Source organism: Xenopus laevis, chromosome 4L (genome assembly GCF_017654675.1).
Source record: "Xenopus laevis strain J_2021 chromosome 4L, Xenopus_laevis_v10.1, whole genome shotgun sequence".
In the NCBI taxonomy this organism is placed as follows: Eukaryota; Metazoa; Chordata; class Amphibia; order Anura; family Pipidae; genus Xenopus; species Xenopus laevis.
Window position 1 is genome coordinate 118635267 of NC_054377.1, and position 21777 is coordinate 118657043.

General features: G+C 39.1%; 1 protein-coding gene across 3 annotated transcripts; it reads right to left on the reverse strand.

Annotated features, from left to right (window-relative positions):
• Positions 1-626: 626 nt before the first annotated feature.
• On the reverse strand, positions 627-16386 carry pdgfb.L (platelet derived growth factor subunit B L homeolog). Of its 3 annotated transcripts, none has more exons than XM_018258834.2 (7): positions 15936-16386; positions 10743-10835; positions 4852-4944; positions 3675-3868; positions 2461-2608; positions 1906-2077; positions 627-1702 (listed from the first exon to the last, which is right to left on the reverse strand). In XM_018258834.2, exons 1-6 carry the CDS (start codon positions 15937-15939, stop codon positions 1941-1943), a joined length of 669 nt encoding a protein of 222 aa, XP_018114323.1. In that variant the 5' UTR covers positions 15940-16386; the 3' UTR covers positions 627-1702; positions 1906-1940. The 3 variants fall into 3 exon arrangements, with proteins under 3 accessions (XP_018114323.1, XP_018114321.1, XP_018114322.1); XM_018258832.2 differs by having other exon boundaries at positions 10739-10835; positions 15936-16385; XM_018258833.2 differs by having other exon boundaries at positions 10739-10835; positions 15948-16381.
• Positions 16387-21777: the final 5391 nt, after the last annotated feature.

A 21777-nucleotide genomic window follows, 5' to 3' on the forward strand; every position in this document is an offset into this window, starting at 1 on the left:
CTAAATAGAACCATGATCTAAAAGCAATGTAGTTATGTTCTTTAGCCTGTGTAAGGGTAATGATAGAGTTAACAAAAAAAAGTGTAGAAAATAAAAGAAACCTGCCTGAACTAACGCTGCCAAAGCCACATAATAAAAGACCCACAACACATGTTACTTCCTAAAATCTGCCTTTTACGCCTTGTATTAAGAAAACAGATTTTAAGGGGACAAACCTCAGCCTTCCACATACCTTGTGCCACTTGGACTAGTATACCGATCTTATGCTAAACTCTCAATTATTGTTTCATGTAAATGCAGATTTTATCAGTGTAGCCCATCAACTTGCATTATTAAAAGTGTCCATGATTGTGCAAATGATTAAGTGACTCCATAAAATTGCATAGAACTATAATTTCTTGGTTGGTGTTTTGGTTTCACTCACTTTTAAAATGTATAAACCATTTACATAATATTTCTCAGTGTTTAAACAAAGCTTTACATTATTACAAAGGACTTTAAAAGTAATTGTGGCAACCTAATTATTTTATGCCCATTCTTTGGATTTAATCCAATGCTGACAATGGTACATTACCAGTTCCATTACGGAATACTGATTAAGTATATAAGAAATCTCAAACAAATAATAAAAAAAACAGATACAGTTTAATACTGTATTTTTATACAAATTAAAAGAATTCTGGTTTCTGTACAATTTAAATACTGAATATAAATTACTTTACACAATTAACAAGTATTCTTATGTTTTATGGGCAGACAGAGCTGTTTCAAAGAGGAAATACAAAAATAATATATTAACATAGGGAGAGAATGAAAAATAAGTTAAAGCTTAACAGATAAACAGGAGAATTCAGGGCCATATAGAGAAAAAAAATAGTTTTTGGCTACAAACAGGAGAGGAAAGGTACCCTCATGTTAAATAAGTGTGAGAGCGCTCTGCCAAACTCCTATGTTTGTTTATTGAAAGGCTTTATTTTAGGCTGTAGATGTTTGGAAATTGGCGGTTCCGTAGAATATGAAAGGATCAGGAGAAGTTAAACATCCTGCTGAACTCAGTCCTTGCCTAGTGTGGAATTTCTTGATGGCATTAGAGATTTTTACAGCCTGGATAGTCACACCCTAACTCAAAGTAAGGGCACAGGGTCAAGGGCATGACCTTGGCTTTTATACATTGCCAACAGGGCACCAGCTGGACACATAACTTATAGCTAATGTTCTTTGTAAAACCGACTAATACAGCCCTACAATAAAATAAAAACAGAAAGATTTCCTATTCCTTTTATCCAGACTCTGTTCTGCCTCGTGCAACATCAGCAAAGGAAACCACTTTTTACAAAAATATTTATAAATTTATATATATATATATATGTATAAAAGTACAAAACAAAGACAAATTAAATAGGGTGGCAATTTACATCCAGTGAGTTAAAATGGGCTTTTTGCTTCTGCACTCTCATCGGCCCAGATATGTAGTCAATTTGCATTAGTGGTTTTTGAGTATTCTTTGCAGTCACGAAAAAAAAACGATAGGTTGTAATCTTGGTGTCAGGGACGCAATAAGAGGGCAGTGGGTGAAGTGGAGGCACAGTCCTTTTTCATTTGTGCCACAAAAAGCACCATTGAGGAGTTATTTAAAGCAGAGGCTCGGAAATGAGCATTGGAGAGCCCCATAGGGGCCAGGTTTATTCCATTGGGTTGGAGCCTAGGGGGAAAAAAAAATAATGTTTACTTATTTAGTACCAACACCTTTAAGCAGAGATTGCTTATGACAGAAAATTGTGAACAGTTTGTGTCTTTTATTACATTAATATTACATTAGAATAAAATACTAATGTTTTTGGTAAAACAATGATACTTTAAGGTTTTAAGAACAGCACCATAACAGAGGAAAGTGCTATTTCTTACCTGTCCTGTGACCCATAGAGCTTTTTCAATCATCACTACGTGATCAAAAGTTCTCTCTGCTCTTTCTTGCTAGGTAAATGCTTGAATTTCCTATTTTTCTTCTTATGTAATCGCAGTGGTTGCTCTTCTTTTTGAAAAGCAGGAACCGGAGCCATTGTGCTTGGAGGAAGTTCTATCAGAAAGAAGAATGATATCCTGTGATTCAAAGTTTACACTTTATCAGTACTTATTTACACCATTTTGATTGGCATGTTGAGCAGAGCTGATGGGTGTATTAAAACTGATTCTTGGTTCTAAATATTCAACATGTTGCATGTGTTGCATTCATCTACAAGTTGCTTACTAAACTTGTAGCTATGGTAGGCAATTTTTAATAGCTAAAGGGCAAAAGGCTCTTAAGGTAAGACACAAACAGCTATACATACATGCCACCTAAGAGCCAATAGCATGCATCATGTCACAGATGATTTGTTAATCATTGTTGGTATGTTTGCCATAATTGTGGATGACAACTGGAGTAAAAATGTGAAGAAGGACATAAAGTCAAATAGATACCTATTGCTTTCTTGGTCTCAGGCGGAGTATGGTGGATCCTTACAGCTGATGAAGGGACAGGTTCACACTTGCAGTCAAGATGGTCCTCTAAAGGAACTACAACCTTCACATGTTTTTTCCCTTGTTTAGTTATATAGATTTTATTTACCTATAGTGAGAGATGAAAGAAACTATAAGGACAAGTTCCACAGACGGCATGCAAATATATAACAGCAAATATAAGAAGATATATAACTAGGGTTTCGCTAAATTCAGGATTTGATTTGGGGTTTGGCTGAATATCAGAACTTTCTGAACATGACATTTCCTTTGTCCTCAGATGGCAGTTGCAGTTTATAGATGCCTATAGCAGAGCCACTTGCGTTTTCTGCTAGGTGTGTGGATCTTTCCATTGCACCTACCCACCAGCATTGACAAACAAATACCATGCCATGAATTTTCCATAAAAAACATTCAACTTTCCAAAGCAATGGAATTTCCTGAAAAAATACCCCCAGCTGCGGGAGGAAATAGAGGTAAGTTTAGGAATGCTGTGACCTAGAATTCACATTATATTGTGTTTGGTTAACATGGTAACTAATAACACAAAGCCATTGAATGATAGATGTTTTATTTTGTCATTATAAGGCTGGGTAACAATGGATACTTGTATGTATTTCTAAAGGCAGCTCTTTTCCCTTTTTAACTTAAACACATGAATGAGATAACACCTTTGAAGTTCTATTAACTTAATAATGTTCTGTTTTTCTGTTTTTCAAAGTTATTTGCACATTTTGAAAATGCACAGTCCTGTTTGAAACATTTGAACCTGATGTCAGGAAATCTGGCATTTTTTCAAAAAATAACATTACAACATCGCTTTGATGTTATCACTCTTACTGGAGGAAACTTGCCTTCCAAGTAACCTAGCTTCACTCTTTAGACAAGCATTTTTTAATACATACATCATAAATATTCTAATTCTTCTGATTGTGTAAGAAACATTTATATGGATCAGTGGGCATGTAATGCTTAGTTGTTTTTCATGCCATATCCATAGCTTGCTATACAATTATCCCCAATATCAATTTAGTAGGAAGCATCAGACAAGGCCTGCAGAATCCATAAGCCATAGCTTCTCATTAAATGCAATCCAAAAGGAGGAATAGTTCATATGGAGGTGAAATACCACAGTTACAAAATGGTATAATAGTGTTCCCAAACATGTCACATACCTTAACATGGCGGATGTGGATCCTTGTTGGGGCACATCGCATTGTTTTGCTATTGCAGCACCCAGAGCATCTTTGAACTTCAACACATTGGGGAAACACCAGAAAATTAGCATTGGTTGGGTCCACTAATTTACGAGAAATTTCAAACACTTCTACACGGGGCTTGCACTCTGCAATGACGGCTTGTTCTGCATCTGGATGGAACAAAAACAAATAACATTTAACAACACAGCTTTATGTCATTGAAGTAAGGAGGATAGCATTGTTTCCAGGTCAAAAATACTGAAAAGGACCATAACTGCTAAACTAGACAGATTCCATCTTTTATTCTCTCAATCTACCCTGATTCCCATTGTCTTTTGTAGCATCTGGACAGGTTTTAATGAAAAAGAAGTCATATTTTGTTGTGATACCAAAATTACAGTTGTGTTTTGACAGTGATTATTGTTAGAGCAGCCCTTAGTAGACCTCTCTGAATGCTGGGGCAACTGTCCCAAGCACTCAGCAGCAAACTGTTTGTTGTGTATGCTTGGAAGCTAAGTGAAACACAAACCTAATATTTGGTTGTCTTTGCTGTGCATCCAATCACAGTAAACCTGCTGGGATACCAGCCCCAATGTCCTTTGGGCTCTTCCTTATGCCCAGCACACCTTTGATCTCAAGGCCATCTATTTGGAGCCAGGGGCAAAACAGACTTTACGCACAAATTATTGAAGAGCTCTGGGGGATATACTTTAACAACTAAGGGCCAGAGGTTGGGGAATACTGGTTTAAAGTGTGACGGTCACCATCCTGCCTTTCTGTTACAATATTTTCCTTGTTATGTCGCATTCTGCCTATCTACAACTCCTGTAGCCACCCAATTTGTACAGACTGAGCCCAGTCATTCATCCTATTTGTGTTCCTAGAAAGAAATGCTTAACTAAACCTGTGACTCCCTTCTATTCAAGAATAACAACTACTTATCAAACACACCAATAACACTCCAAAACTTCACGAACATGTGAATTGCTAAGACTATGTAAATGATTGAATGTCTATTTCTGGAAGTGTCTGTCAGGAGTGAAATGGATACTTGTGCCCCTGACCGTCTAACTACAGTCTAACCATGATGTAATTCGCCAGTCATGCACCTCAGTCCATTAAGAATGACTCTGTCAGGAGATTACTTATTTACCTAAGCTGCGAATGACCCGGGAATGACTGGAATGGTTCGTGGGCGAGCGTCTTGTTTCATGAATGGATGCATAGTTGAAATCATCCTCATCATCTGCAAAAGACACAACAGGTTAGCGTTAGATCACAGAAAGAAGTGGGCCTTATTTATCAGCACTGGGCAAATTTGAAACTGGGCAGTAACCCATAGCAACCAATCAGTGATTGGCTTTTTTCAGTCGACTGCAAGTAGAACAATGAGTGCAACAATGTAATTGGTTTCTATAGGTAAATTTCCAAGGGCAAATTTGCTCAATATTCATAAATGGCCCCCAAGGTTCCCTCCAATATCACTCCGATATAGAAGGAAAAATTCTATAGGAAAATTAATTTCATGTAAAGGTATGGGATCTGTTATATAGAAAGCTCTGAATTACGGAAAGGCAGTCTTTCATAGACACCATTTTATCCAAATAATTTCCTTTTCCAGTATCTTGTACTTGATCCAAACTAAGATATAATTTATCCTTACTTGAAACAAAACCAGCCTTTTGGGTTTATTTTATGTTTAAATGATTTTCTAGTAGACTTAAGGTATGAAGATCCAAATTATGGAAAGATCCATTATCCGGAAAACCTCAAGTCCCGAGCATTCTGGGTAACATGTCCCATACCTGTATAAGGATTCCTTTTTCAAAATTTTTCAGAATTCCTGCTGAATGGCAAAGCAGCGGGTCATTTGTCAATATTGATCTCATGGCAATGGGACGCTGTTAGCACTTTGTGGGTGGGTGCCATGGGTGCCATGGGTTTAAACAGTGTGGAAGTTCCCACAGTATGTATACATGATAATACAATAAACTGCAGCTATGTACTTTTCTGTCTGCATTAGGATAATGTCTCTAAATAGGTCTATTTTCCATTTATATTATGGGATGGGCACATGTAAATGTACTTTTGGATGTTACTTATACACAGAAGCTCTATGACTGTGATTGTCTTAAAAGATAAACATTAACCATTCATATTAACCTAAGAGAACACAAAGTCTTTGTGAGAAGACTGAAATGAGCATTTACAGTAATGTATTGATTATTTAAGCCACTACATAAGGCTGGCTGGGCTGCGGGTAACTTTCCAGGCAGCCTGCTGTGCGACACAATGAGAAACACTCTGATTTTGGGTAACACTCATTAGCCAGTGTTTCCAAAACAGCCACTAGTCACACCCTGTTTGAAAGCACAGCAAGGACAAACAGAATAGGCTGTGGGATGCTGGAACCTGCTATTGTGTTTGCTGACTCTTTAAAGGATCCACCCATTATACATCTGTGCATCTTGTATATCATGCATCTAGTGGCAGTTCCAGCAAATATTCGTCCCTATTTAACAGTTCAGATGGTGCTGTTGTAATGTTACTTGAGAGAAAGACCATAGTAGCACAAGCACTATAACAGCTTTCACTGTGTACCAATACCATTGTGGGATCATGCTTGCTTGCAAGTCTGCTTAGTATCCAGGTTTTCCAGTGAAAAATACTATGACTAGGTGTAAGTAGACTTATTTGTCAAGGATAAAAACTAATTGGCATAAAAACTGTCTAGGGCAACAAAATGGCATGGTAATAATTGCTCTGAGAGGGGTTGATAGTGCAGGTTAATTGAGTTTGTATTATACGTCTTCTGTAGTAAGAGTTTTATATACCCTCACAGTCATAGTATACTGCAGGGATCCCCAACCTTTTGAACCCATGAGCAACATTCAGAAGTAAAAGGAGTTGGGGAGCAACACTAGCATGAAAAATGTGCTATGATTGCCCATTTGGTAGCCCCTATGTGGATTGTCAACCTACATTAAGGCTCTGTTTGGCAGTGCACCTGGTTTTTATTAAACTAAAACTTGCCTCCAAGCAGTGTCAGACTGGGATGCCAGGGGCCCACCAGAAAACTTTAGACCTACTTTCCAAACTATTATTCCTCCTCTCCACACTCAACCTCTTTATTCTCATAGTCTTTTATATCTACTTACTATACTCTTCCATTATTAAGCTTTTTTCCCATAAATAGGAAATGACCATGAAATAAGCTAAATGTTTAGAAGCAAGAGGCCCACTGACACCTGGGCCTACTGGGAGTTTTCCTGGTATCCTGGTGGGCCAGTCTGACACTGCCTCCAAGCCTGGAATTCAAAAAGAAGCACCTGCTTTGAGGCCACTGGGAGTAACATCCAAGGGGTTGGAGAGCAGGGGTTTTCTTGGGGAACCCACATTAAATAGAGGATCATCTTTGCAACACGAAAAATGATTTGGAATCAGCTATGAAGCTCCTGTTTATTATTGTTTTCTACTGTTGGAAGAGGGGTTTTCCTATAGTAAATTAGTGACCCACCCTAACCTGCATGGGAACTGTTTTTGGGTCCCAGCTCACAGGTTAAAAACTAAACAGGTTAATAAGTGCAAAACACAGTGTGGTCCCACATGGACAGGGAAGCCAGCCAGGAGCATAGAGTTTGCAGTACGTCAGGGCTCCCTCTTTGCTATTGTCTCCTTGCGCACGTCAGAACCCTGCACTCCGCTATCTGTGTCTGGACACAACTTCCCCTCTTTGTGTGCAGTCCCAGTCCCCAACTCTGGCTTGTGCATGAAAAGAATTCCTCCGGCTCCCCTCTCAGCCCCCTCTCCTGCCGGCTCAGTCCAGCTGCAGCAGCTGTGCCTGCTATTAATACCCAGCTCAGCACCATGCCCTACCCTGGCAGATACACATGGAAACTAAAGGGTGCCTGCACAAACGACAGATTGAAGTGGCAAAAAGTTATTTCAAACAAAATCTTTTGTGAATTTTGTTTCTCTCCAGTACATGCCTGGATTGATATTCAAAATAGGCACTGGCATTTCAAGTACAGGTATGGGATCTGTCATTCAGAATTCTGGGACCTACAGTTTTCTGGATGATGGGTCTTTCTGTAATTTGGGAGGCTCATTTATCAAAGTCTGAATTTATCAGAAAACTGCTCCGAACAAATCAGCACCATTTTTTTTCCGTTTATTTATCAATACACTTTCCCTGATAATTTCCTGTTTGGGAAAAAACCTGAAAAAAATCGCGGAAAACCAGAATCGTACGAATTTTTTAGGTTTTACACCCAAAGACTCCAATTTTTTGGGGATTTTTGACCAAAAACCACATAATCTTTGGATTATTGCATGAAACCCAGAGCAGATCAAGATATCTTCGGGACTTCTCCCATTGACTCATATGCAACCTCAGCAGGTCTTAGATGCCGGATTTTCTGATTCCGACTTTTCCCCATCCTCTGGGTATAATAAATCCCAAAAAATTTGAGTTTTTTTTCTCTACTAAAAATTTGAATTGTATAGTAAAAAAAACGAATTTTTTATGTTTTTGGCATTAGGATAAAAGGATAATGAAGGATTCATTAAATCTTCAATGGGATCCAGTACAAGGTACTGTTATATTATTACAGAGAAAAAGGAAATCATCTTTAAAAATGTTAATTATTTGATTAAAATCGAGTCTATTGGAGATAGCCTTTCCATAATTCGGATCTTTCAGGATAACAGGTTTTCAGATAACGAATCCCATACTCTACTCATAGGCCTTATATAAATCATAGGTTTATGGCAATTTACAGTAGGCCTTACAGATTACCAGTCTGGTCCTACTTCTCTACACATCTTGCATTTTCCCAACAAGCAACATAACACTGGTTTATTACTTCTAAGATTGGGAACAGAATAAATGCAACTGATCACATTTGCCTGGGTGGGTTGGGTGAACTTAATTCTTTGTTTCAACTGAAAGGCAGAACATAGGAAATCATATCTGTAGTGTTCCCCCCACCCACACACACACAGTATATATGATATCCCAATTTTCTACAGAGCTTTGGAACAACACTAACATCTATATCCTCAAATGCACTTGTGCAGCTGTTGTTCGATGCTTTGTGCCTTTATGCAAGTGTATTCTTGTATATTTCTTTCATATTTAGCAAGTTTGTCTAGGTCCTAGTTTACACATATTTTGCAAATAACGAAAGTAGCCTCTGGCTTAGAGATACACAGGCGTGCGCCAGCAAGCATATACAACGGCAAACAAAAATACCCAAATGTATACAGTTAAATGTATCGATGCACAGACTTGTTCACTTATCAACCTGTACAAATGATTCCCGGGTTAAACCTTTGTTCAGTGATGGCCATTGTCTGCCTCAGTGCAGGGGTGATCTTAGGATTTATATTAAACTCCACTGGGACCAATGGGATTGATGTATAAAGAATAATAATAATAATAATGTTGATGGTTGAGACCAAATACTAAATAACGTTTTTTAACACAAATAACGAAATAACACAAATACGTTGCACCGTGCATTGCAATTGGAATCATTTTTTTTCTTCAATAACAAAATCAGTCCTGCTGGTCACATGCAAATTTATTGATCATCAAATAAAGATCAATAGGCAGGGGGTGTTCGTGTGATGGCTGATCAAATTGAAGGGGTGGTTCACCTTTAATTTAACTTTTAGTATGTTATACAATGACCAATTGTAAGCATCTTTTCAATTGGTCTCCATTCTTTATTTTGTATAGTTATTTAATGATTTGCCTTCTTCTTCTGAGCCTTTTTGCTTTCAAATGGGGGTAACTGACCCCATCTAAAAACCAAATGTTCTGTAAGGCTACACATTTATTGTTATTTTCTATTCAGGCCCTCTACTATTCATATTCCAGTCTCTTATTCAAATCAATGCATGGTCGCTAGGGTAACTTGGAGCTGAAATTGCAAACTGGAGAGCTGCTGAATAAAAAGCTAAATAACTCAAAAACCACAAAATGAACACCAATTGCAAATTGTCTGAGAATATCACTCTCTACATCATACAAACAGTTAAGTCAAAAGTGAACAACCTCTTTTAAGACCAAATCTACAGGGAAATGTTTCCACTCCTTCTGGTAATTATAGTCGGGCAGATTTATCAAGGGTCGAATTTCGAAGTGTAAAATACTTTGAAATTCGACCATCGAATTAAAATACTTTGAATTCGAATATCGAATTCGAAGTATTTTTCACCGAATTTGGCAATCAAACGATCGGCGTAAAACGTTTCGAACGACTTTATCGTATGATCGAACGATTTTACATTGATGTGTAAAGACTTAGAAAATGGTTGTAGAAGGTCCCCATATACTAACATAGCACTTCAGCAGGTTTAGTTTTTTTAAAGAGACAGTACTTTGATTATCGAATGGTCAAAGTAAATTCTAAGTCGTAGTATCCTATTCGATGGTCGAAGAATCCAAAAAATTACTTCGAAAATTCTCTCAAATTCACTTCAAACCCTTGATAAATCTGCCCCATAATGTATAGTAAGGGGGTTGTTATACGAATATATTAGTTTGGCATGAACTGACAAGTTGGGCAGATTGATCACGGTTCCATTACTGACATATGCTTTTCACAGAACATACTAATGTGCCTTGGGAGATTATAATAAAGATAGACAGGGTGACAGTTTGGATTCCAGAACTGCATCTACCCGACCCAACTATCCATTCAATCCCCTTAATGGATGGATAAGTGTCTTAAAGAGACAGCACTCCTCGTGGTGCCTCAGTCTCCTCAGAGCTGTAACAGTTGCCCATTGAATGACTTGAATCTATATATATGACCCCTTGAGGGATATTTATAGACTGTGATCTGCCCAAGATCTCAACAGTCTGCTTTGTATGACACAATCGTTTTAATATAGGGTCACAGCCCTGATACCTCTCATCAGCCACAGTCGACTCAGCTCAATTGTAGCGAATGAAAGTTCCCATCATTGGTAGGAACAAAGTGTGCGTTGTTGCAGAGAATGTGTGGAAATGCAGTTCTGTAGAGATTTACCTACGGAATCTATCTGCAGCACCCTCCGTAATTCTGATATGGAAGAGACAGCTCCCTCTGAGATCTTCTTGAACATCTCCTCTGGAATGGGATCTCCCTGCCAAAAACACACACAAGAATAATTAAGTTATGCCCAGCAGGCCATATGTCATTTCTCAGGCTAGAGGCCAGGCAATAAGAGCATATTTAATAAGGAAATAGCTGTATCCTCTGTATGCACGCTATCATTAACATTAAGATTCATACTAGCAATACAGAAGCTCAGCAAATTCACTTGACTGCTTTCACAATAGAACATGGGTTACACTGACCCCTTATACTTCAGATGACCCCTTGTATTAAATGACAAATGGCTGACAAAGATGTGTTTTTGCCTCCATGGATGCTGCGTAATTAAAAACCAGGCCAGGTTTACTCCAATAAAAACTTTATTTGAGGACAAACAACTGTCTTTATAATATGGATCGAAAACGCTAAAGCAGCAGGTTGATCAAGGAGATTCCAGTTTGATTTATAATGAAATAACCGACTTTTTAAAAGGGAAATTGCCTGTAGAACAGTTAGTTAATGAAAGGGAGGACTCCCCTATATCATTCTCCCTGACACTGGTATTTTGGTCATGAGTAATGAACTGCCTGCTAGAACACAGTAATAAAATAAGTGTAGCTCTAAAAACTAATAATGCCCTGCCAGCTCCCTCGCAAAGCAAAGAATTATGGACTATTATTAATGTCATAAGATCTTTTGCTACGCCTCTGTGGTCTTCTCCCTCTCAGCAACTGCCAAACTTCTACTTTCAACCGTCTGCTGAAAAAAATCTCACAAACCACATATAAAATGACACATTACCATATAATTTCTAGTACACCACATTCCCTTGCCTTTGGCCTTCATTATTCCCTTTAGGATCTCCCAATTCCATTCAGACTATGAACTGTTTGGGGGTTGGCATCCATCTCCTATGGGCTTCCTTAAAAATAATGCTAACTTTATATTACACTTATCTATTCATATTATTATGGTTCTTATATTGCATAGAAGCATTGAAGTTGCCTTATTTTTACTGATGGTTTCCACTTAATAGAAATGAGGGTGCTGTCATTTGTAGGAATATTCAGCAGTTGTTTGCATTCAAACAAGTAAACAGTTACCCTCTGTTTGCAATGGGTTACAAGACCTGATGCAAACTGTGACGTTTATTGTACCCCCAAAGAAAACACAACTTCTACAAAGGAAGACGCCAGGTTAGGCCCTGCTAGAAGTTATACTTAAAGTAAAACTATACCCCCCAAACAATGTTGCATAAAACAGCTCATGTGTAAACCCCTGCTTCATGTAAATAAACCATTTTCAAATAGTATACTTTTTTAGCAGTATGTGCCATTGGGTAATCCTAAATAGGAAATTGCCATTTTAAAAAATAAGGGCCACCCCCTGGGATTGTAGGATTCACGGTGCACACAAACATACCAAACATGTTAGATTACATGAGCTAATTGTCTTTTGCTTCCATACTTCTTCCTGTTAAAGTTACAGCTGTAGTATTTCTGGTCAGGTGATCTCTGAGGCAGCACAGAGACCATCACAAAATGGTGGTTCAAGGAAAAGGCAATATTTACTAAAATCTATATACAAGTTTGGTAAGGTTTAAAAAAACATCTGGAGATGATAAAATCAATAATTTGATTTGTTCTTTGCTGGAAGGGTTTCCTTAAAGGAGAACTAACCCCCAATCGGAAAAGCACTAACCTCCATAGTCCCCCCTCCATGCATTTTGCACTAATGTACTATTCTGGGAGAGGCAGGGAGGGGGGACTGTGGTGGGTAGTGGATGGGGCTTTTCTCATTAGGGGGGGTTAATTTAAGCTCACAGTATGATCTGATCCATGGCTTCTAGGCCAATGATTACATCAGTCCAATTTGGCTCAGTGCATGGATGACCAAGTCAGACAAAGAATTTGGCAGCCTCACCTAATGAGTGAATCATTTGTATGGCCAGCTTTATTCTAGCAAAATCTGAAAACCTGAACTTTTCTGTCACAGGTGATTTTATGGCTGCCACCTGTCTGGAAAAGCCTTTCTTTGTTTTTACATTTACTCACTAATCAAATAATGGCCACCCTTAGTCAACTGGAAGACACTGTTTAATCAGATGAAAACAGCTAGCATACGACTTTCTCCAATGCCATTCCTTAGGCTAAATCTTTTTAATATTGCTATGATTTGGCACTTACTGGAGCTTTCAAGAGCCATATAATTTTTAGCGCTGCAGTTTGAAAAAAAAAAAGTACTAAAAATATTTAGAAAATGCACAACAAAGACAATCTAGGACATAAATCCCAATCTAATACTTAGATCAGATTCTGAAAAATGTCTCAGTCAGCAGTACGTGCTACAGCACACTCACCAGCAAATAATATCCTACAAGAAGAGCACAAATCAAGTACCCATTGTAACGTGCAAGAGCCAAGGACTAGGCTGGTAGAGATCATAAAGATACCATTGTTATAGTCATGCCTTCAGTTGACTTGTCAGAGCATGGCATAAAACTCATGGTTTCCAGCTCACGTGCTGGAGCTCTTTAGTCATTCCCTTCAATCATTAGGATGCTGGGCAGATAATGATCTAACAGTATGCCTATTAATGGTTAGCTGGGCACACCAATGTCTTCAAACATTCTTTTTAAAGCACCTCCTTTGTTTCTGAAGGTGTTCTCTTTTCCTACACAGAAAATTCTGGCTCAAGCAGTTTGCAGCAAAGAAGAACAATAACACACAAAAAAATAATTTGGCTGTCTGCCTTTCTAGGAAAGAAGTACTAACAGCAAGAGAAGCGGTGCCAACTATTGTTCTTCAAAGCAGCTAATCGAGCCAGTGAAGAGGTGAGAGGGCAGAATGGAGAAAGTGAGAAGGTATGGGAAGGAGTGTTCAAGGCAGAACAAGGGAGATCCGAGTAGGTACCTAACAATAGATACATCAGAACCTGTGGTTGCTTGCGGAGGGGGGCTTGGAAGTATAGATGCCCTTTTAGTGTGTTGACCAGATCATCTTTCCCAAGGTTTGGAAGTAAGGGGCCCTAAAAAGGTTTTGTTCTGGAACCCAGTTCCTAGTTGTTATACCACTGTACATGGGAGACCAGGGATGGAGAAGGATATTACACTGGAAGAAAATTATTCCATTAAGGATATAAAAGAAAGGCAAAGTCAAAATATTTTTTTTTATAGGTGAAACACAGATACCTATGGACTATATATTTATTTGAAATGATTAACCTCTTCTTGCCCCCCTCCTCCTAAATCCTGTGTGTCCGTGAGGGATCTGTCAGAATATAAGGGTCAGGAAGGAAACAAGAACGAAAAATGGCATTAAATCATAATGAAAATAAAACAAATTCAGAGAAAAAGGCATAGCAGGACTGTAAAAATAGATGCAGAGGAAAGGAGTAATACTTAGTGGAATGCACCATATGGAAAATGGGAGGAAATGCCCAGACTGGGAAAACAACAGAAGAAAGGGTAGAACACTGGTGCATGGTGCACACAAGAGTAGCCCGGCTGATACGGATGAGAGTGAAAGGAAAGCAAGGGTACGAAGAACCAAGGGCTGGCTGGTCTGATATTGTACACCTGCACTGGAGTTTAGCCAGACAGCTCTCAGTTTTATTTGTGCACCTCCTTCCTATACTGGCTTATCCTCAGCAGAAAAGGCTATGCCAGTGTTCTACAGTCTGGAACTGTCCCTGCTTTAATGCAACAGCCTCATTAATGCTACAAGATGTAGAGGTTCCTAAACTCTATATTATTTTAATTAAGGGGATAACTTTCCAGCTGTTGCTGAACAAGAGTTTGTAGATAAATGAGTGTGTTTCAGCAACAATTAGTGAGCCCTAGGTTAACTCTCTTTGCTCTACAATCCCTGGCAACTGCATATCATTCTCTGGTCTTCGTCTGGGGCTTCTTTCCTGCACTTCTCCAAACATTATCCTTTATGTATTCCTCTCCCTGCCCTTTATTGCCATACTTATCTCCTAATCTTATTCCTCTCCCTTCCTTCCAGGCATTAATGAGTTTTCTAACGCAACCTTCCCTCCTCAGGTATTCTCAGAGAACTCCACCTCAGGCTGCACTTAGTGTGTTCCAGGCAGCTGGCCAGGGAAGCACACACATACACACATATATACTTATATACTTATAACCTCTGGCAGGTGAATGGGACACAGGGGTGCGAGTCGCCTGCACAGTGGACTGCGATGGTCTCTCAGTTCTGCCCACCTCATGTTTAACAAGCGGCACTGGTACTTCCCTTGATATAGTTGAGATGTTTTGTTAACCTTTGTTTACCTGCACTTAATCATATCTTTTCTGGTCATAAATTCTAACTGTCAGCTCAGCAATGTACAACTGTCAGCAAAATCTATTACAGAAAGGGGGGGGTTAGAGTTTCCAAAAAAGCTCTCTGTGTTTTAGCATAGAATAGGGATTTTGCACAGAAGAGGATCTCAGCATGTAAGGTGCATATTCCACTTGCCTTAATTTAATGCCCTGAATAATCACTTGCTGCACAATTCATTAGCACAGCCACATGCACACCTTATTTAAAATAACACAATGCAAAGAATAATTCACCTTCTAACATTACAAGAAGCCCCCAATGAAACAGCACATGTTTAGCCACGTCTCACACTCTCAGCAGGTTCAGATTCCCTAACTGCCCTTGGACCAACAGAAGAATTACCCTGCAGTGTCATGGGGTTCTCCACTCACAAGGCACAGGGCCAGTATAAGGGCAGCGCAGAGAGGGCATTTGCCATGGGACTGTATAACTGGAGGACCAGGGGGCAGTATTAGTGCAAACTATGGGCCACCAGCTGTTGCAGAATTATAACGTTTAGCGGAACGCTATCAGGATAGACAGATGGAAGATTACCCATAGTTATTCTCCAGAGTTGATACTAGTTATGTTACACAAGATATGACAGGTGCTGCACTCACAACTGATCAATTCAGGATAAAGTGTGCCCTATATTTATTTTGGCCTAGATAAGAAATGCTGAACAGGTTTTCTATGATATTCCAAGCAATATAGAGAAACAGATAACTGATTGTGACTGTAAATATATCCTTGCCTCTTTTATATTAATCACTGGCAAACAATATAGTATATTTAAATGACGGTGCGTTCAGGAGAGATAAACGTACCCATAGTCTTACCTCAGCACTGACAACCAGCAGGAGACAGAGAGAAACCAGCAGTCCCCCAAGATTCATCCTGAAGCCCACAGGGGACTTTGTGGAACATGAATATAGCAGATGTCAGCTCTGTACACAGAGTAAATGTATTTAAGAGAGGGAAAACCCCCTTCTTTTAAAGGGGCCCCCTTTTCCTGAGAAATAGGAACTGCTCTTATTCCAGCGAAGACTGTTGTTGATATACGAGTGGTTAAGTGAGATTAGCAGGGTGTCAAGCAGCGGCTGGTGAGGAAGGTTCACAAGTGATAGGTGGAATTAACATCCCCAGAGCACCAAACAGACAGGATTATCCAAAATCATGTAGGAAACAGTAACAAGTGCAGGATTTCCTTACAGAGCAAGTGGCAAAAGCAGACCCACAAGAGCCACTGAGTGGAGTGAAAAGTGTGCAAGGATTTACTTGCTGTGTGGGCAAGAGGGGTGTGTGCAAAGGCGGGCACACGGGGAGGGGAGGCAGCTTAGCATAGGCTTGTGTATGTAAAGGTGTGTGTAGGGAAGGGTGTGTGTGTGCTGAATAGTAGTGGAGGAGGAGAGCAGTCTCCGCAGGGGTAACACTGCAACTCATTAAATGTGCAGACACAATATACATATGTACATAAATAACATGGGGAGTTTTTGTGCAGCCTGGCCAGATATCTCAAGGTGTTGTCTCATGGCCATTGCAGTAATAAATATCTATAAATGTTTAACTGCCATTAACGTTAGACTGGGTAGGAAGGGCACAGGCACAAGTGCAGTTACTAGCTCCAATGCTCAGTGCAAAAAAAAATAAGTCACAAAGCAGGGAACAAGAAAGGGAATAATTTCCTGGAACAGAGGCCACATAGTACAGTACTAACATGAATACAGAATGGAAATGTGTTTTATGCTTGGGGTAATTTTAATGGAGGATAGAGAGGGCACGTGCCTATTCATGCTCTTTCCTCTTGTGCCCCTGCTCATCCATTGCCCTCAGCATCTTTTGGCAGATTAAAAATCGTGCCCACGAGTACAGCTTGCAGAAGCGCCAGGGATATATGTGCTTGAAGAATTCCCTAGCGCCTAGCAACCCCTGCTGCCAGACCTGTATTTTCTGTATAGGCACCCAAGGGCCCGTGACTAGGGCAGCAGCTTTAAAGGGGTGGTTCATCTCTTAGTTAACTTTTACTATGTTGTCCAATTCTAAGCAACTTTTCAATTGGTCTTCATTATTATATATATATATATATATATATATATATATATATATATATATATATACTGTATATTTATTCCTCCAAAGTAGATACAGCACTCTCAGGGCTTACGAAAATATAAATACTTTATTGAAGAATACGAACGTTTCGGCTGTATTCCAGCCTTTGTCAAAGTCATATATACATTTACATCCTACCCCTATATACACAGTAAAGAGGCGCGAAATTCAAAATCATCATCAGGATTGGACACACGCACCCAGGCGAATAAAGGGCTTTAAACGTGAGTGCTGTGAACGTGGGGAATGTATATATATATATATATATATATATATATATATATATATATATATATATATATATATTTTTTTTTTTTTTTTTTTTTTCCTTTTTCTTCTGACTCTTTCCAGCTTTCAAATGGGGGTCACTGACCCCATATAAAAAAAAAAACAATGCTATGTAAAGCTATACATTTATTCTTATTGCTACTTTTCCTTAATCATGTTTCTATTCAGGTCATCTGCAATTCATATTCCAAACTCTTCTTCAAATCAATGCATGGTTGCTACGGTAATTTGAACCCTAGCAACCAGATTGCTAAAATTGCAAATTGGAGAGCAACTGAATAAAAAGCTAAATAACTCAAAAAACACAAATAATAAAAAAACGAAAACCAATTGCATATTGACTCAGAATATCACCCTCTATATCATACTAAAAGTTAACTCAAAGGTGATCAACCCCTTTAACCCTTATATTCCCCTAGCCCAGGGATCCCCAACCTTTTGAACCCGTGAGCAACATTCAGAAGTAGAAGTAGTTGGGGAGCAACACTAGCATAAAAAATGTTCTTGGGGTGCCAAATAAGTGCTGTGATTAGCCATTTTTTGTAGCCTCTATGAGGATTGTCAACCTGCATTGAGGCTCTGTTTGGCAGTACATCTGGTTTTTATGCAATTAAAACTTGCCTCCAAGCCTAGAATTCAAAAATAAGCTCCTGCTTTGAGGCCACTGGGAGCAACATCCAAGGGGTTGGAGAGCAACATGTTGCTCACGAGCTACTGGTTGGGGATCACTGCCCTAGCCCATTGCTGGACACTTGTGGCTTAATATGGAGGTGCCAATGATTAAGGAGACAGGGAGGACTGAAGTCCAGTGCCTAGGACAGCACTTTACCTAAATACGGCTTCTGCCTTGTACATCCTTCTGAATCACAAGCGTTATGCCAGGCAACAATTTCGTACTGCACGTTTCCCACTAGCACTTGAAATGGTCACAAGAGTCGCATCTTTATATGCAAGCATGGAATAGCCTAGTGGCAAGTGTAAATTGCTATGTTTTCCCCCACAGTGCAGCATTTTGCCCAGAATTTGGATCTTCATATCTTAAGTCTACTAGGAAATCAGTTAAACATTAAATGAACCAAATAGGTTGGTTTTTCTTCCTATAAGGATTAATTAGATCTTAAGGTGGCAATAGACGTAACAATTACAATCTTTCTTGGAAAAGATCTTACCAAGAAAAATCGTTTCAATACACACGTGTAGAGCTGAATCGTCAGATATACATATAGAAACAATAGAATTCTAACTGTCTCTGATGATTCAGCACTAACAATGGCTGATGTTTGGGTCCCTCCAAAGGCACCTGATCAAAATTTTCCGTCCAACCCGATCAACGAGCCAACCTTCTGCCAAAATCGATCGTCTCTTTTGCCACCATACACGCAACGAATATTGTACGAAAATTTGTTTTGTACGATAATATTGGTGCGTCTATGGCCACCTTTAAGGATTATCCAAAATAATCCCCATTCGCAGTATTGTATGGCCACCATAAATTTGGATCAAGTGCAAAGTACTTTTATTATAGAAGGAACTGTTTTATTATTACATAGAAAAAGTAAATATTTTTTTAAAAATGTGGATTATTTCGATTATCAGTAATTCGCAGCTTTCTGGATAACGGGTTTTTGGATAACAGATCCCATACTTGTATTCGATTGGTAAATCATGAGAAAGTGATGGATACTATTCCCACCTGGTTAGATGTAGAACAGTGTTGCTTCTGATGAGCAGCCTTAACAGAATAACTGTCCGATTCACTTGGCACAGATCCGTAGAGCGAATTGACCCAATGCTCTAGTGGAATGTAAATCAGCTTAATAGTCTTTTTCCTGTTAGCACTGAGATTTTAGGTATGGTCACAGAAATATCTGAACAGGATTAGTATGTTTCCCCCCTGATCTTGGATTCATTTGTTTCCTTTCAAAATCCCAAATCATTGGCAGGATAATTTACATTTGATGTGAAGGGGAAGGTATTAATGGCAATGACTAAAGATTCTCTATATAACACTCTTAATATGTTAAAGAGTTGCTAAATAAATAAAGGATAACAATCAAAGAGCATCAATGTGGGAACAATTTTTCCCTGTGTGTTGGTCTGATAGCAGCCTTCAGTTTAATGGATAGCATAGGTATATAAAGACCTGACAGCAAGCTTTATGTTTCAGGATTAAGAGATTCATCCCCCTATTTAATGATATGAAGGTGCCCCCTGACAGAGGCATAACGACTGTTTTGACATTGCCCTGATCCTCATGACCTTATTGAACCACCACCATAAGTACACAATTGGCACACCATTAGAAGAGGAATAGTGTGTATCTGCCATGCCTTTTCAAAAGTCTTGGCAAGATAGGGATTTCTACAGGGAACATAAACAGGGATCTTAGGTTTTCACAAATTATAAAGCAGAAAATTAGGCTCATATATAATTGAAGCAGATACTACAGGGCTAATTACTGAATACTGATTTAGAAAGCTTTGGTTTCTGGACTGCTGGGAATCTGAATTAAGCCTTATATTGTGACTTACACAATATATATATATTGTGTTTTGTGAGTTGGTCTCTAACCAAAAGTCCATGTCATGAATCAGCTGAGGAGAAGATGGAGCGCTACTGGGGGCATCTTCATAGGCACAGATCTTCTCTACTAAAATACTGGGATCAACTTGGGCTGGTACAGAAGCCCAAAAATAATGTGTTGCTTTTCTAGCCTACTTCTTTGTTAAGTATTGGCCCTGTAATTTCCAGGGGAACATGGGCTTTAAGGATTAGAGTGGAATCACTTACTAAGTACTGTGTCAAGTGTTTCTGTATTGTGAAAAGTGGAAGACTTACTGGGCAGAGATACTAGAGATTTACAGCCTTGTACTCTAATTGGGCCCCTCAAGGCTATTGCTGTCCTCTTGCTGTGACACCTGCTAAGTGGGATTAACAAGTCACTAAAAGAGAAAGAAACAAAGACACTTTATTGGTATTGATAATAAAGAGTTTAGAGTATATTAATGGCTCAACTGTGAAATGTTAAGGAGCAATAATTTGTTCAGTTCCAGTATGCCTTTTATTATCTGTCCCTCTGTTATTTCCTTCTTAGCACATTCATATGTGTAGCCCGAGTCTCACTGAGTGAAGATACTGCACTTTAATAAAAAAAACCTTTAATATCTGATTTATTTATTTATTTATCGCCACATTTGGCTTGTGTAATGTAAAAAGCACAATTGTGCCCTCTGCACTGGCGATCCATTCCAGGAGAGAAGCACTGGATCTGCTGCCTCCGGTGGCTTTAGTCGGCATAAAATATTTGTATGTTCTTTTTTAAAATGTCTAGTTTAATCCCTCCCAAAATCTTATGAAGCTACCACTATAAGCTCTCCACGGCAGTCGGAAACCCATATATTAAGATGAATCTAAATGTAGCCAGTGGCATAACATAGTGGAAGCAGATTCTGCAGTCATAAGGTGGGCCTGGAGGTTAGGGGGGTCGAACCCAATGTGAAAAAATTATTATCTCACCAGTATGTGTGGGGCCTGGGTGCTCATGCCCCAGACATACAGCTGGAGGTGGAGGTATCCAACCAAAGAAGAAAAAAAATGGCACGCATCCCACAAACAGGCTTGTAAAAGAACTGAGAACTTTATTTAGGCCACAGAATAGATAAATACATAGCCTTACGCATTTCATGCCAGTAGGCACGTAATCATAGGGCTCTATAGCCACTTTATCTACTGAAAAATCGTGTGCTGCCTGCATGTGCGGGGGTGGGGGGCTGGGTAGGTTGCAATGCACACTGGGTCCCCCCAAAGATTTTATTCTTGGGGGCCCGGCATCTGAATCTAGCATATGGCAAGTATCATTCCAAGTTTCTATACGCCAGGTGTGTAAATTAGTCCAGATTATTCCAGTTATAACACCTCTCCACGCTAAAACAGCCTGCAGAAAGCAATGCTATGAGTCTGATAATCTCAGTCTTGGGATGGAAAAGTTATGTTTAATACCAAAGAGCAGCAACATTCTATAATTGACTAGCATTTGATATGGTTTATTGGAAAAGCAGCTTATTGCTTATCACAGAGCCAGCAATAGATATTTAAGCCATGAATGCACTGAAAGAGATATCCAGAACACTGTCTGGAGTTTTAAAGCATTAGGGAAAAGTGCTGAGTTGGTGGGCCACCCAGATCTTATCTGCAAGTCCATTAGCTATACAGTATTCTATGTTTATGTGTCAGGGTGCCAAAAATGTACAGTACCCACCATTCCTACAG